The sequence below is a fragment of the Thermobia domestica genome, chromosome 8 (genome assembly GCF_964235325.1).
Source record: "Thermobia domestica chromosome 8, izTheDome1.hap1.1, whole genome shotgun sequence".
In the NCBI taxonomy this organism is placed as follows: domain Eukaryota; kingdom Metazoa; phylum Arthropoda; class Insecta; order Zygentoma; family Lepismatidae; genus Thermobia; species Thermobia domestica.
In genome coordinates, this window is record NC_137461.1 from 188,351,221 (window position 1) to 188,366,648 (window position 15,428).

The 15,428-nt window shown below is 36.6% G+C and overlaps 1 protein-coding gene across 7 annotated transcripts in view; it reads right to left on the reverse strand.

The window, feature by feature from the left end:
- The window catches only part of LOC145693379 (uncharacterized), a 376,924-nt gene that overhangs the window by 21,325 nt on the left and 340,171 nt on the right, over window positions 1-15,428 (reverse strand). For all 7 annotated transcript variants that reach the window (XM_081769325.1, XM_081769321.1, XM_081769322.1 and 4 more), the window contains 2 exons: window positions 9,347-9,467; window positions 2,357-2,573 (listed from right to left, as the gene is read on the reverse strand). In XM_081769325.1, the coding sequence (XP_081625451.1) occupies window positions 2,357-2,573; window positions 9,347-9,467 (338 nt within the window). The remainder of the gene's footprint in view (window positions 1-2,356; window positions 2,574-9,346; window positions 9,468-15,428) is intronic.

The window sequence follows — 15,428 nt, forward strand, 5'->3', positions numbered from 1 at the left end:
ATAGCAAAGCGGCAATAGTCTTTGCAGACATTGCATGTGGTAAGATACATATTATTCTTATGAAGAACACATTACTTACGTTACGGACTCCGGCCACCATCTGGAGCTCATATTTTGCATCCATTTGAATGTTTCGAAAGATATCTTCGTGCTACACATGATCGTCCTTGGTTCAGAAGTGCCACTTTCAATGTCCCTGTTTCATTCTGTTGACAATATACAGCATTAAATGTTGTACGATGACTCTGCGCTCTATTGATTCTATCAATCTACCGCCGCTGCAGAGCGCCACGCCCCTTGCCACACCGTGTTCCTAAAGCTAGATTTAGTTTCCGTATTGCTTGTAATGCCCTTTACATGCGTGTGCTATTGTATTAGTATTGAATGTACTGTTTGTTAATTACTTACTAGCGGCTATATACTAACAGGTCGAAATTATACCTAAATTATGCGAGACCATTACATCAAAGAGAAGCTCAAAATTTCCGGCTCGGTGTTTTGCTTCTTGAGGAAAATACCGAAAGCAACATAACCTGAGGAGTGCAGCTGTCATCCAGCAAGCAGGATTCCGAATACTAGAGCGCCCATCCTATTCATGTTACTCGGTTTCAAGTGGCTATAATTTGTTTTCGGAACTCAAGAAACAAATTTTCAGTAATGAAGAGGCCACAGATGATATTGACCAATGAATAAAAAGATGAACGATGATGTTCTCTACAGGCGTTCATACGTTACGAAAGAGGTGGCAAAATTAGGTTAATACCAAGTGAAAGCACGAAGAAAGAAAGAAAACAAAAAAGACATCGAAAAGAATTTGCAAATAGGTCGGGATATGGGCTCTCTGGAATCCTCTCTACTCTGGAAGACTTAATTATCATTTAACTAAAAGGAGAATCAAGAACATAAACTTAACTCATAAAACTGATGTTAACATAAGTAAAAATCAAAGTGTACGTGAAAGTGATATATGAAGCTTTTATTTTATGAACTTCGTATTTTATGTAAGCAAAATGTCTGATCTTCTCTTGGAGTTTCTGAGACAAATGAATACCTGTATCATCAGTGGCATTGTTTTATGCAATGTAAGGTAAACTACTAAAGCCACTTTGCTGAAAATTACAATATTCGAATTTTTTTGTTTAAACGAAATACCTTTACTTAAAGGAACTGAAAAAAAAAAACTTTTTCCTTCCTTTTCTTCTTTATACCGATGAAGAATCTTCCAAATATTCTAAATTTAATATCTGGTTTTAATTCTTTAAATGATGTGTTCGACAATCCTCTACATAAACAGAAGTAGGAGACCAAGGTTTGATTAATTTGTTAGTTCAGTAATAAGCTTTATTATTAAATACACTGTTGTTCCTGGAAGTTCAGAAACGAAGAAAGATTCATGTGAGTTCAGTGGAGTCGTTACATGATTACAGTTTTAGAACAGCACAATACATCTAGCTTTGACTAATCAGCGTGGCATGAAACTCATGTGCTGTAATCATAGCTACCATACGTTATAGCATGGAACCAAATATATATTCGATGTATTCATCAGAAATGCTTGTCATGCTGTTTATATGCGAATCTACAACATATCGACACAATCTTAATATCCGAGGAAGATTGTGACATTTTTATGGGTGACATATTGGATGGTCATGCAGGAGAAGGAAGCAGTAGTGTCCGTCTTTCTTTGAAGAATACTTGTAATTCAGAGATACATGAATGTGGGCGTTGTCTGATGACAGAGAATGACTTCAACCTTAAGAACTTCTCTGATGGTAGAGGTTACTGGTGAGGCTGCCCTCAAGTCAAGATTGTGTGTTCTATCCAATGGCGTACAAACCACCGTAACTGACGTTCGACCGCGATAACGTTCGGGAACGCACGATGATACTGTGCTCATCACGACAGCGTCTATCACACATGCGATCATCACTTTCGATCAGGTGGAAACGGACCTCTATACACTGAGGCGTTGGTCTTCTTGAATCAATGGAAGCCAACACAAAGTAGGCATGTTAACAGTCTAGTGTTTGGAAGACGCCGTCGGACTGTCGACGTAGATAAGAATACAACCGTTAACGTGTTTTGGGTGAAACTATCACTGCGGACGTCGCCGTATGATCCGTGACAGTCATGTGGTGTGATCACTCACTCATTTTCTGTCAATTTATTTAACGCCCACCCTCTAGCAGCATTACTGTGCATATCAAACCAAGGAAGCTGCTTGGTCCGCGCATAGACCATATTACTGATACTGTATTTATTCGTACACTGTATAAACCGTAAGTAAACCATAAGTTTGCATCCATTTTTGTGAAGCATAAAAAAGCAGTAAATTATAATACATCTAACTTACCTGATGTAGGTAGCATTTTTCCGCCCCAAACAACTTTTTTAAGTTTTTGAGCAACACATATATCTCGATGATCTTCCGTATATCTGTTTATAAATTCAACTAAAGCTCTGGCAGCCATTTGAACTGTTTCATCCTCAGGATCGACTTTATCCCACATTAAACACGCACACCAATGAGGTTCTATGAAGGCATCAGCGCAAGTGCGTTCAAGAGGAATCTGAAAATTAATAATTATAAATGTAACAAGGTATAAAGAACGTCATAAGTTAACGCTGAAAACAGACAGCAGTAAAGAAAACTTTCTTTACCGATCCACTGAACTACGCACTGTGGCATCATTAGCAACATTCTATAAAACTCTAATAGCATCCAAGATAAAATACTGCTCTCCCATATGGACCATGGTCGCACCTACACATCTCTCTAGACTTGAGTCTGTTCTCAATTTCTTTACTGCAATAGTAAGTTTTCGTGTTCCCGCACTTTGAATATTACCTAAGGAGGAAATTTTTCGATACCTTAATATCCAGACGCTGGGAGTACGCAGAAATAACTCTGATTTGAAGTTTCTTCATAAGATAGTTAATGGGAACCCAAGATCGGAAATCCTAATTCAACAACTATCCTTTCGTATCCCTTCCCGCAAAACCCGGTATACCCACCTATTTCATCTTGCACGCCCTAGGTTGACAATTATACAGAGGTCTCTTTTTCACCGAGTACCGAACTATTATAATAATCTAACTAAACGGCGTGACAAACATCTTGGCATTTGAAGGCGGCGCTCGAAGTTCCCTTTATATGCTGCTAGCAAATGAGAGGGCTGCGGTATTGCCATGTTTATATTGTAGACATTCACTTCAGTTTATGCATCGGAGCGACTTGCCATTCACTGCGTATTTCACTTCTTAGAATTATTTGAATACGAGTATTTTAAAAAATAAATCAAATTTGCTGAATCGGCAATGTCAGAATGTCATTCGGAAGACCGGGTTCAAAACTCCGGAAAAGCTACCGTGGCTGAGGTACTTCAATGACTGTTCCTTATTGAATTCAATGACCAGACAATGCCGGAATGAACCCTAGTAAAGCAATTGCTGGATCATTTCTTATCTTTGTCTTAAGCCATAAACATAAGCCAGTTGACGAACTTTATACCCCATAAGAATGTTACTCTTCATGGTCAATGTTTTTTTATGTAGTCCTTATATTCGTTTCAGATGGAGAAAAGAAAATTATTTTAGTGTGCAACGTGATTCTGTTTCTTTTCAAGACGGTTGGCATTTCTAGCCATTTTTCTTTCTTTCGTTTATCCTACAAATCACAGTCTGGGGTTGTTTGTGTCAACAACTGCTCTGGGAGATCAGATTCGTCTAGCCAAAACAAATGCTCATATTGCTCAAAATTGTTTTTCCCTCCTTTCCTCCTTCCTACAGGATTCTTGAGGCCTTTTTCTGTCCGTTCGTGGTGTCGAAATGCATTTAAGTAGTTCAGTTTGTGATATCAGTGAGAGAGGAAAGTTCGTTTTTTGTAACTTTTCGTTTTAGTAGAACGTGTGTGTGTGCCTGCCTGTGATTTTGTATTGAGAGTGCGTATTTCGTGTGTGATAATAGTTATTGTTACCATTTTTGTGTTGAATATTTTATTATTTCAACATAAACAATGTCACTTAGCAAACCAAGTACCAGCACAAACACTGACGCCAGTAAGAAAAAGCGACGGGTGTTACATAGCCAGGCAAGAAACATGGTTTTCTCGGTTTATACATATTTTAAAAGCCTGTCGAATGATGTCGTACGTACAACTGTTGATTTTGTCAAGTGTCAGGAACTTAATGCTGATGCTTGTGATGTTAGCCTTCGTACGGTAGCTCGAATTTGTGCCGAAGGAAAAACATCGACAGAGATACAGGGTGAACCTAATTTCTCATCCCCGGGGAAAATTCGCAAAGTTACGAAACGCGTGACGAACCTTGACGACTTTGAAAAATGTTTGTTGCGACGTACAATTTTCGATATGTATGATAGTGGACAATATTCAACGGCTAAAAGCTTGACTAAGGCTCTGCATGAAAAAATTAACTATAATGGTTCTTCGAGGTCTATGATTAGAATATTAAAAAATTTAGGCTTTCGGTACAGAAGAACAAATGACCGGTGGAAATTTCTAATGGAGAGAAATGACATAGTTGCTGCTAGTATAAAATTTCTTCGGGAGATGCACAATCTAAAAGTTTCTGGGGATGTTCGACCTATTTTTTATTTGGACGAAACCTGGGTGAATCAAAATCATTCAAGGAAAGATATATGGCAGGATTCGACAGGGAGGGGAGGACTTAAAGTTCCTTTAGGTAAAGGAAAGAGATTGATTGTTTGTCATACTGGCTCATCTAAAACTTTTTTTTTTTTTTTTTAAAGAAAGTAAATAGGTGTTTCGTTCAAAATCTACTGGTGACTATCAATCAGAAATGAATGCCAAAAGTTTTAAAGATTGGTTTGTAAACAGATTTCTTAAATATTTAGAAGAAGGATCGATAATAATTATGGACAACGCTAAATATCATTCTGTCATTATGAACAAAGTACCGAATACCAACTCACGAAAAAATGAAATTCGTGAATGGTTAGATAACCATAACATTCCATACGATGCAACGGAGACAATACCAGAACTGTTTGCCCGAGTTGAACCATACAAAAATCGAGACGTTGTGTATGAATTAGAACAAATAGCTATGCAAATGGGCCATTTTGTTACAAGGCTTCCACCATACCATTGCCAATACAACCCCATAGAGCTTATTTGGGCTAAAGTAAAGAGTGAACTTGCTTCGCTCAACAATACTTTCCGGTTAGCCGACGTAGAGCGATTGATGAATAAGGCTTTAGATCGAGTTGCGCGTGAAGACTGGGTATCTCGGGAAAAACTGTTGGAGGAAGATTTTCGGAAAGAAATTAACAGGGATGATATTATCCAGAACATTGTTATCAATTTACGTAGTGATTCAGACAGTGAAATGACAAGTGAGGAAGAATCAGACGCGGAAATAGAAGAGGAGGAGCAAGAAGTGTTAGCAGTATCTTTGCCATAAAATATTGAATCAAGTGCTTCTTCGGACGAAAGGTAGGGTAGTTAATTTTTTACTGTTTGATTCTTATTTGTCATAATTAAAAATAATAATCAATGTTGTTGTGAAATATATCTCGACTAACACTAAGCGGTAACGTAGGCCTATAGTTCGAATCCCGTCTCGGATATGGATGTAATGTGTTCGTCTGATTAATTTAGTTCAATGAATAGGTTTGGTGCTCAGCAGTTATAATTTCAGGGGGAGGCCTGTAGAGGAAAGTCCTTCCCGGAGGATTGGCGTAACTAACGTGCCCTCAATGCGGGGAGGCCCATGCCAAAAGGGGACTCATTTAAGTTTCGAAGATTAACTTTATAATATAAGGATGTCAAAATACACTTTTCAGGTTTCATTATTTCAAATTCTTTTCTCATAATTGTTCTGTAGTCTTGTAATATTTTCAGGTTAGTGCTTAAAAAAACTGTTTAATTTACTACGAAGACTATGTATTGAGACTGGAATAATAAACAGAAAGGATATTTCAATATTCAACAATTTGTAGCTGAGAGTATAACAAATGAGACTTTCTTGCTTGGTAACAAAGAGAAAAAATAAACTGGGCCTTTACCTACTTTAGCATAGGAGGTTGTTTTTATGCGCCAAGTGTGAATATGGTCGTTTTAATTTCATTGTTGTGTGTAACAATTCAGTAAAGTGCTTTAAATAATCCGTTCGTCAAATGCAACTTAGTTCGATCAGAGGAACAATCAAGTCAGAAATTGTTAAAAATTTAAGCATTTTTCAAAAGTAGTGAGCATGTTATAAGTTCAAATAAAACCTACATTGCGACGAAAATATCCTACATTCAAATAATACCGGTAATAATAATAATAATAATAGTAAATGTGCAAATTTATATAATTTGAGCAAGTAGTGACTGTCTAGATGTTAACTTCCAAAATTCAAATAATGTTTTTTTATGTTGAATAAATTTTAAATGTTTTCATGGACATGAAAAGAGGGGGGGGGGGGCTCACAACCGGGATAAGTTTGTAACCAATTCAATTCGAGGTCTCTATTTGGGTGAACATTTATTTGTAACCAACTCGTGTAATCTGGTCGCTGTTCGTGGTTCGTGGTCCTAGCAATAAGTATTCTCCTAAGACTGAAACTTACCTGGACAGGACGATGAAGGACCTCTCCAAGAAGAGTTACAAATTGTTCCCAAATGGCTCGTCGGTCTCAATGATGAGATGACCATTAGGCGCCGAGAGGTTCGGGTGTCTCGTCTCGAAAAGCTCACGGACGATCAGACGGTCATTCAGACCACAACGCACGCAAACATCACTCACACAAACAACGAAAACACACTGGATTAAATAACACTATACTTATTTATTAGAACACTATTATATAAAAAAGAAATAAATAAATAACGAAGAGAAATTAACACAACACGACACAGAATATGAGTAATAATTTTCATCACTGAAATCACACTTTGCCTTTTTATGCAATGTAGCCCTTTATATATATATGTGAGATTATGATTCAGATTTCACTGCGAATGCTTCTCTCACACCATGGACGCACTTGGGGGATTAGCACTGGGGAAAAGTTGTTGGGACAATTTTACGAGGAATCCAGTTGCTGCGCCAAACAATCCTGAAGCGTAAAGATGAATCTTCAGCAAATTAAACAAGAAATTCTCCAAAGCAGAATGCTGATGTTGGAGGACGCGTATATAACTGACATGTACGCACAAGGTCTGCGGACCTGGGACTTCACTAGTTGGGGGCTAGCCGTAAGAAAACGTCCTTCACCGGCTAATAGCTTGTGCCCCTTAACACACACCGTACTTGGTTCCCGACGCAACGTGCGTAGTGGCTGCGTACAATACCGGAGTCAAACTCCCTGAGCACCAAAGCTCAAGGTACGGGCTGCAGTGGTCGATTAAAGAGGGTTGGCAGTTCATTTCAAAAATCACTATGTTAACTCACCTGTATGCACATACAAACAGAATACGGAAAATAATTTATGTTAATTTTAGTCAACTGCCTTCAATGCACTAGACACGGCGGTAACTCTGGCGTGAGAAAGTACAGATAACGAGCTACAAAACAACGCAGTTGGTGCCACTTTAGTCACTTGAACATCTGGTCAGCCCGTATTTCTCTAATCTATTGCAATGTTTCATAAACGATTAAAGAAAACACTTAATTCAGTTCCGAATAACTACAGAATATATACTGTGCATATAATAAGTCAGGGAGAAACACTGAAATGGTCCGTCACTAACTGAAACGTTCTCACCAAAAACAATTTTTAAATATATATATGAAAAAGCTATGAAAGACTTCTTTGTTCAATTGTGTGGGAAAGAAGCAATTCCCACCGAAGAAAGAACTTATATGCGTTGCAGAATAAAGTACAAATCGAAAATAATAATCACTGTTTTTACGAAATATACAGAGCGTCCACAAAAATATTTCTATAACCTGGTAGCGGTTATAAGTTTCCCAAATATTTTTTAAAAAAGAGAGAGAGCATAATTTCTTAGCATGCATTTGTCTCCCTTGTTAAAGCCGAGAATGCAACGTCTATCCCCTGCCACCTGATCGCGCTGTGGTTCGTCTGCTTAGCATAGCCACTCCCTTTACTCGGCAACGTCGCGTCAGAACTTGCGTTTCATTCGTTTAGCTGAAATGCCAAGATGTTTGTCACAGGTCATACTGAGGTGGACATTTTTTCGAGCTACCCGGTGTTTGAAAGAGCAATAAAACGCATGCTGGCCAAATAATACTACTTGTGCACTCTTTGTTGATATTTTTGATGTTACTGTTATTGTTATTTATTTTTATTGCTTTTATTCTTTTTCCTTTTTCTTGCTTGTTAACATTTCCCTGTGTAAAATGGCACAATTATGCTGTACCTAGGAATTTGTTCTATATATATATATATATAGACAGACAAATAGATAGATAGATCGAATATTTTCAACTGCTATCAAGTGTACATACAATATGGAAAAATTCCCAATGTAGCAGTCCAGGATTGCTGATTAAAGGCGAATGATATATCAGACGCTCAAGGGAGTTCAGATGAACGAGTATTTCCAATTTCGACCGAATAATTGTGCACAAGAAAACTGTATGATCGATGCTGCGACTGCTGATACCTGACCGAAGGAGACAACGACAATTTGATTCGCTCAAGAAAATTTCAACTGACTTTGTATTGATTCATTACATCGATGAAGTACGGGTACGAAACTGAAGTCAAACTAATAGAGAGGTCCTCATTCTTAATTTCTAAGGAAGGCTCTGTGTGTGAAGTCTGCTTGGAAGATTATGGATTCAGTTCTTTTGGAATGCAAAAGGTATTTTTCTCATTGGCTGTCTTCCATCTGGTCAATCTATCATAGCTGAATACTATACGAATCATTTGGATCAACTACAGGAAAAATAACAGAAAAAACGGGGATTAAAAAAAAAACTCATCTTGCATCACGACGATTTCTGACCAAATGGATGTTGCTGTAATGACTCGAATCAATTATTCGAGGTATGATTTGATACCACATCTGCCTTATTCACAAATCTGTTTTATCTGACTTCCCGAAGTTGAAAAAGTGCCTTGAGAACATTTTTTTTTTCCCAGACGAAGAGCTTAAAGCATCAGTGAAGAAGTGTGTGGCAGGGTTGGAGAACTTTGGTTTCTGTAATGGCATAAAAGGTTGAGGATATTCTTAGATTAAAGCTGTGTGTTAACGAAAATTGTGGTGAAAAACAAATACAATTTTCAAGAGGTAAATCAACGTTTTGCACATCAATCAACGTTTAATCAAATAAACTATAACTATAAATAGAAAAGACACACAATGCAAATAGTAATATTGCTAACAGAAGGTCCGAAAATCTTACCTCCTTAAACAGACTTATTGATCTGTTTCGAATGTCACCTTTACCAGCTCCTTCAAAATGTAAGACATTTTTCAGAGTGGGATTAATATCAAATGGAGTTGATAATCGATGTGCATTTTTCCTGGAAGAAGAAATACAATAAATTAGGTTCTAGTAGAAAACATTAATTCATACAAAAAGAGACAAAGAAAGAAAACTTGGTAAGAATCTTCAGCTTTGCTCTGTTTCAAATTCCTTCTTCAGCAACGAAGTTATACGCATGGATCTATAGCTTAACGTAGGATGCTAACGATATGAACTCTATCGTGAATCAAACATTGTCTCCCGTGCAGACTAAGCGAACGCTTACCACTTAGATAGGAGAGAATTCTCATAAGCGATTTCAGCTTCCGTCATGGGCTAGATTTGATTAGTCGAACTTTTTGTTTCTCTAATGCAAGGACTGGTGTATAAGCATTCACTGGTGTATGATTATAAGTTTTATGTTTTCCTACTAGGGTCTTGTTGCTTTCTGAGTATTAGGCATAATTGTTTACAATTACGGTTCTTTGCAAGTTGTTAAAACGATCTTGGGTTTCTTCTTACAGTTAATCTGTAATAGACGAAGGATATGACAACTTCCGTCAACCGATAACTTGCTGTATGAGTTAATCACATGATATGATCACTGAAAATGATTCCATAGAGACTTGGGAACAAACATAGCTCTATGCAATAGAGGCATCATCAATCACGCAATTGAAGCATCATAAATTTCCAGCGAAAAAAAAAAAAAATCTTCCGTCACCCGCGAAATCAATGAAAATCTTCTCCAAACAAAAGAATGTGATCTTTATTAACATCCTGGAAATTGGAGTAATAATGAAATAGAATTATATTCATTTGAGAAGAAAAGACGTGCATTAAATTACATCTTCAAATGAAGACCATTCACAATTCACTTGACTAACTCCCTCTGTTAGTGTCTGATGAAGATAACGCTAAGTTGTCCAAACCGTTACACTGTATTTTAGTTTTAATAAATAAGTGTATATACTCTGGTCTGAAATGTTAACTCTGGTCTTTATTGAGTTCCAGAATCGTGATGAATAGAGTAACATTCAAACAATCAGCATGGTTGAACAAGTATATAGATCTAAATATAGAACTTCGACCACAAGCTAAGAATAAATCTGAAGAAGACTGCATTTGGTGAAACTGTTGAAAACATACGAAAGAGAGTAACGTTAGACTCGCACATAATAAAGAGTTAGTGGAGATACTAGTAGTCAAACCTTCTTTTGAAGACAGAACAATATTTTCTAAAAATCTTGCTGCCATTCACACGTATAAAACTAAGATTACTTTTAACAATCATACTATGTTGGGATATCTATAAGAAAAATATGGAGATAAGGTGAAACTGTTAATGACAGTTACTAATTCTGTTATAACGCGTGTAGAAACAGAAGATATATATATATATATATATATATATATATATATGAAAATATGTATGAGGATTTAGACATCTGATTATGGAGAAGTTAACATAAGCTTAGTCAATAAGAAAGCATTAGAAACATTTCAAGATTAACTTAAAGGCGTTATAATACCGATACATGATATTAAGAAAAAAGTAGATAAGGACGATGAAGATGATGTAAAGAAAAAAGGAAAGATCAAATAAGAAAAGAGAAACGAATAAAACTATTGTTGAATTAAAAATATCTTTTAAAAATTAAGAAGACTGTGGGGCGATAAAATGGTTCGGTTGGTAATAAGGGTTGTGCTAGGGAATAACATTTCAAAAACTAGGGTTTCATGAGGAAAATATTTTGTTTGACAATCTTATATATAGGATGTGCTGAAAATGGTATTACTTATACTACTAAAGATCCCAGTTACCTTTCAAAAACTAGATAAGCAACAAAATTGATTTTATAGTATCGGTCCACGAATATTCTTTTCCTTACGCTTCCTTGTTTTTAATCGAAGCAGCGAAAAAAAGTGTTTGGTTTAGAACTTTTCAGGAAGTTAAGAAATGAATTTATCTGTTAAAGTTAAATTATTATGTTCCCATCATAAAAATGAACGTTCACATCTTAGAATGTGTAATTACAATTACATGTTTCTTAACGGAGCTTCAAGTTAGTATTTCAATATATATCTTTTATTTATACGTATTGCAGTTGTCCCTGCTTTCATTTTCATTATAGTATTTGTTTGAGACATACAATATTTGTTTCTTTTTATAGTTTTAAGCCCAGAAAAAGCAGTAATATATATAAAGTAATACTCGTTGCCGAAAATGTTATACAAAATTTATACATTGCTACGTGAATTTAAATTTGTTTAGCATATATATTGTTTTCGTCTTATGGTAATAAATTGGTCATAATAGGCATCAAACGAGGCAAAAAAAAGTCTTAGTGAATATATACAAATAACTCTTCTTTTAAGTTACAAGCTAACAGAAATTTTGGACTATCAGTGAAATTAATAGCCGCAAGCTAAAGTGGCATAATACAGTTTTACACTCATAACTTACTCCGATAATCTCTATCTAAAAATGCACACTTCAAAAATATTTAGTGGCGGTGCAAAGTTTTCATGACAAATCGCTTTTCAAAATTTTTTGAGGACAGCGGCGGATTTACATAGGATTGTGCGGTAGTTGCAAAAGTAAACACTAGCGGATCCAGAAAGGTCGTTTAAAGGGAGATGATCGTCTCCTGGACGATCAATGTACAGTACAGAGGATATACAAAATAACAGTTTTACACTAAAAAAGAATAAAGTGGAGAGTGGTGCAACATATATATACAGTATTCGAAATAGAGAAAAAGCAGAGGCGGTATGCTTTATTACGCTTTGACTCGTACCGGCTATCTAAATGTTGAAACGCAGTGAGGGTATGTCGCCAAAAAGATTGCATTTCTATTTACATTACGACTAAAAACCATTGAAGAGCTTCTTTGTAGTAATGCGGGGGGATATGGAGAGACTTTGATCCTCTCCAAAAACTTTCTGAAAAAAAAATTAAAAAAAATATTTCCGGATGGATGGATGGATGGATGGATGGATGGATAGATAGATAGATAGATAGATGTATGTAAGACATACATACATACATACATACATACATACATACACACACACACACACACACACATACATACATACATACATACATACATACATTATATATATATATATATATATATATATATAACAAAGAAACAGTTCAACATGGCACATCAAAATATAAACTAGGTCAACTTCTTTGAAGACACCTCATTTCATAAACAAAAGGTAAGAAAAATTTAAGTGTAGTCAAGTTAGAAATTATTTCTACATAAGAAATAAAAGCGTGGAAAGCTATTCGTCAGTTACTGTGTATAAAAATGGATTTATTAAAGGTATTTAGAACCTACTTTCAAGTGATGGTATGTTTTAATCATTAAAAAACCAGAGACGGTATGCCTCCACTACTGAAAAACCAGAGGCGATATGGCATATCACCGCAAACCATCTCACTTCGACTACTGTATATATATATATATATATATATATTACATGTACGTTGCAGTTCGACACACTTCCTCTTCGATCTATATATAAACAAATAAGATTTAAATGACGCGTATCATTGTTGTGTTGCTGTTGGTAACTTCTATATTTGAAGCTGTAGATCACATTCTATATAACCTCGCTGCTAACAAAGGATGTCAATCAATCAAATAAAAATTAGTGGTATCACAATGTTACAGGTGATGATGATATTTCGTAAGAAACAAGCTAAAAGGCTAATACTTATCGCAAAAAATAGCAGAGTTTTCTTCTACATGTAAGAAGCGCTTTCTGAAGAACCTTCTTCCATCTTCAGCTTATTTAAAATTCAAAGAGGATTTTAAAACATGAAGGAGAATGTGGAAAGGCAAAAAATGGTTAAAAGAATTAAGAAATGTAAAACACAAACTTTCTGTCAAAAATTAAACAGATGCGAATAGGCACTCACCAGGGGGTGTAGCCACGGGGGGCCTAATGGGGCCAGGCCCCCCAAATGACTTCCTGCCCCCCCCCAAATGACCAGCTTGAAAGTTGACATATAATTAATAATTTACCGTAAAATAGTACGGAAAAATATTATTTTACCTTATCTATCGAAAAATAGCATGGTATTTCTTCCTTATACCGATCCGAAAATAATATGGTATAATTTTTTATGACAGCAGATTACACAATTTACTGCGATTTATATTTGACAATTTGAAGTCAAACGTTTTAACAAGGTACTATAACTACTACCACTAAACAATGGCACTAAACTAATTTGTAAGTACACTATATTTTTTATACGTAACTAGTGTTTTGAACTCCACCCTCAATATCTCCACCTTGTTGCGGTGTGTGTGGGGGGAGGGGGCTTGTGCGCTCTAATGATCCCAAGAGCTATGCCGGAGATAGCTTCGCTATTAGTGGGCTTCCCATGCCGAACAGGTCTTTAGAGGTAGGGGCCAGACGAAAAGATATATATTATGATAGTGGGCAGCAGCTCTACCATTACCACACTGAGGCTGAAGATGATTGATATCGGCAAGGCTCAAATGTGGGGAAAAACAGGCAGGGGCAGGATGTCCTCTATGGCTGTTTCACTGCGAGGTGGAAGAACGTGGAACACCACGACTTTACTCAATCCCTAGAAAACGTAGAAAGAGAAATAAGAGAATGTAATATTATGGAATACGACACTACTGTTTCACAGAGGGTCGTCCCCGGCAGTGGAAGGAAACACAGCAAGGCCTCCTCGGTCGTCATCAAACGAAACCCCTGCAGGATAGGAACCTGGAATGTGCGATCGCTGTTACAGTGTAAGAAACTGGAAAACCTGAAGAAAAAATGGAACGCATGAAGACAGATATCTTGGGAATCAGCGACGTTAGGTGGCCTGATGGAGGAGACACGTGGAGCGGGAACTTCAGAATGATTTACTCAGGAGCTGCAAACGGTTCAGCAGGAGTCGATTTTGTCGAATAAGAAGATAAGACAGAAAGTTACAGGCAGCTGGAGATACAATGAAAGAGTAATAATGTTGAAGATAGCAACCGAACTGAGGAATAGGACGATAATCCAAATATATATGCCTACATCAAGCTACACAGATGAGGAAGTTGAAGAAACCTACGAGCAAATAGAAGGTGTATTGATGAAAGTTGAAGACCAGGACAATTTAATTCTCATGGGTGACTGGAACGCAATAGTCGGCGAAGGCAAAGAAGAAAATGTAACTGGGAATTCCGACCTACGAGAAAGGAACGATTAGTTGAGTTCTGCGAAAGTCCTAATCTGACTGTAACTAACACTCTCTTCGAACAACCACTAAAAAGAAGATACACATGGAGAAGAGCAGTAGACAAAGGAAAATACCAAATAGACTATATACTGGTTCGACATGCATTTAGAAACCAAATGAAGAACTGTAAGAGTTATCCCGGAGCAGACGTTGACTCAGACCATGATTTAGTTTTGATGAAGAGCGAACTCCGACTAAAGAGGAAAAGAGTTGTAGCACCAAACAAAAGATGGAAAACAATCAAGTTAAGAAGAGATGAAAACATGAAAAGGGAATTTGCAAATGCGACAAAGAGACGTCTACGGAGACATAGTGAACGAAGAAGACGTCGATGAAAATGAATCAGGACCATCAATTCTACAGTATGAATTTGACAATGCTTTGGAGAAAATGCAACATGGTAAAGCCTCAGGCAGGAATAGATCAGTAGCGTAGAGTGTTATGAGACATTGAGACACTGTCTACCCTTTCAAATTAAAAGAACATAGCTTTAGGATTTCCTTATTAATAAGAACTATAATATATATCCTGTCTACTCATTACGAAAGTTAACGCTACGCTACTGGAATAGATCAAATACCAACAGAAGTGATTAAGAATATCGGAATAACAACAAAGAAACTATTTAATCTTATTAATGAAATGTACATCTCGGGGAAAATACCAAGAGACTTCGAGAAAAGCACATTGGTACCTATCCCGAAGAGAAAAAAGGCGCACGGAAATGCAAAGAACACAGAATATTAA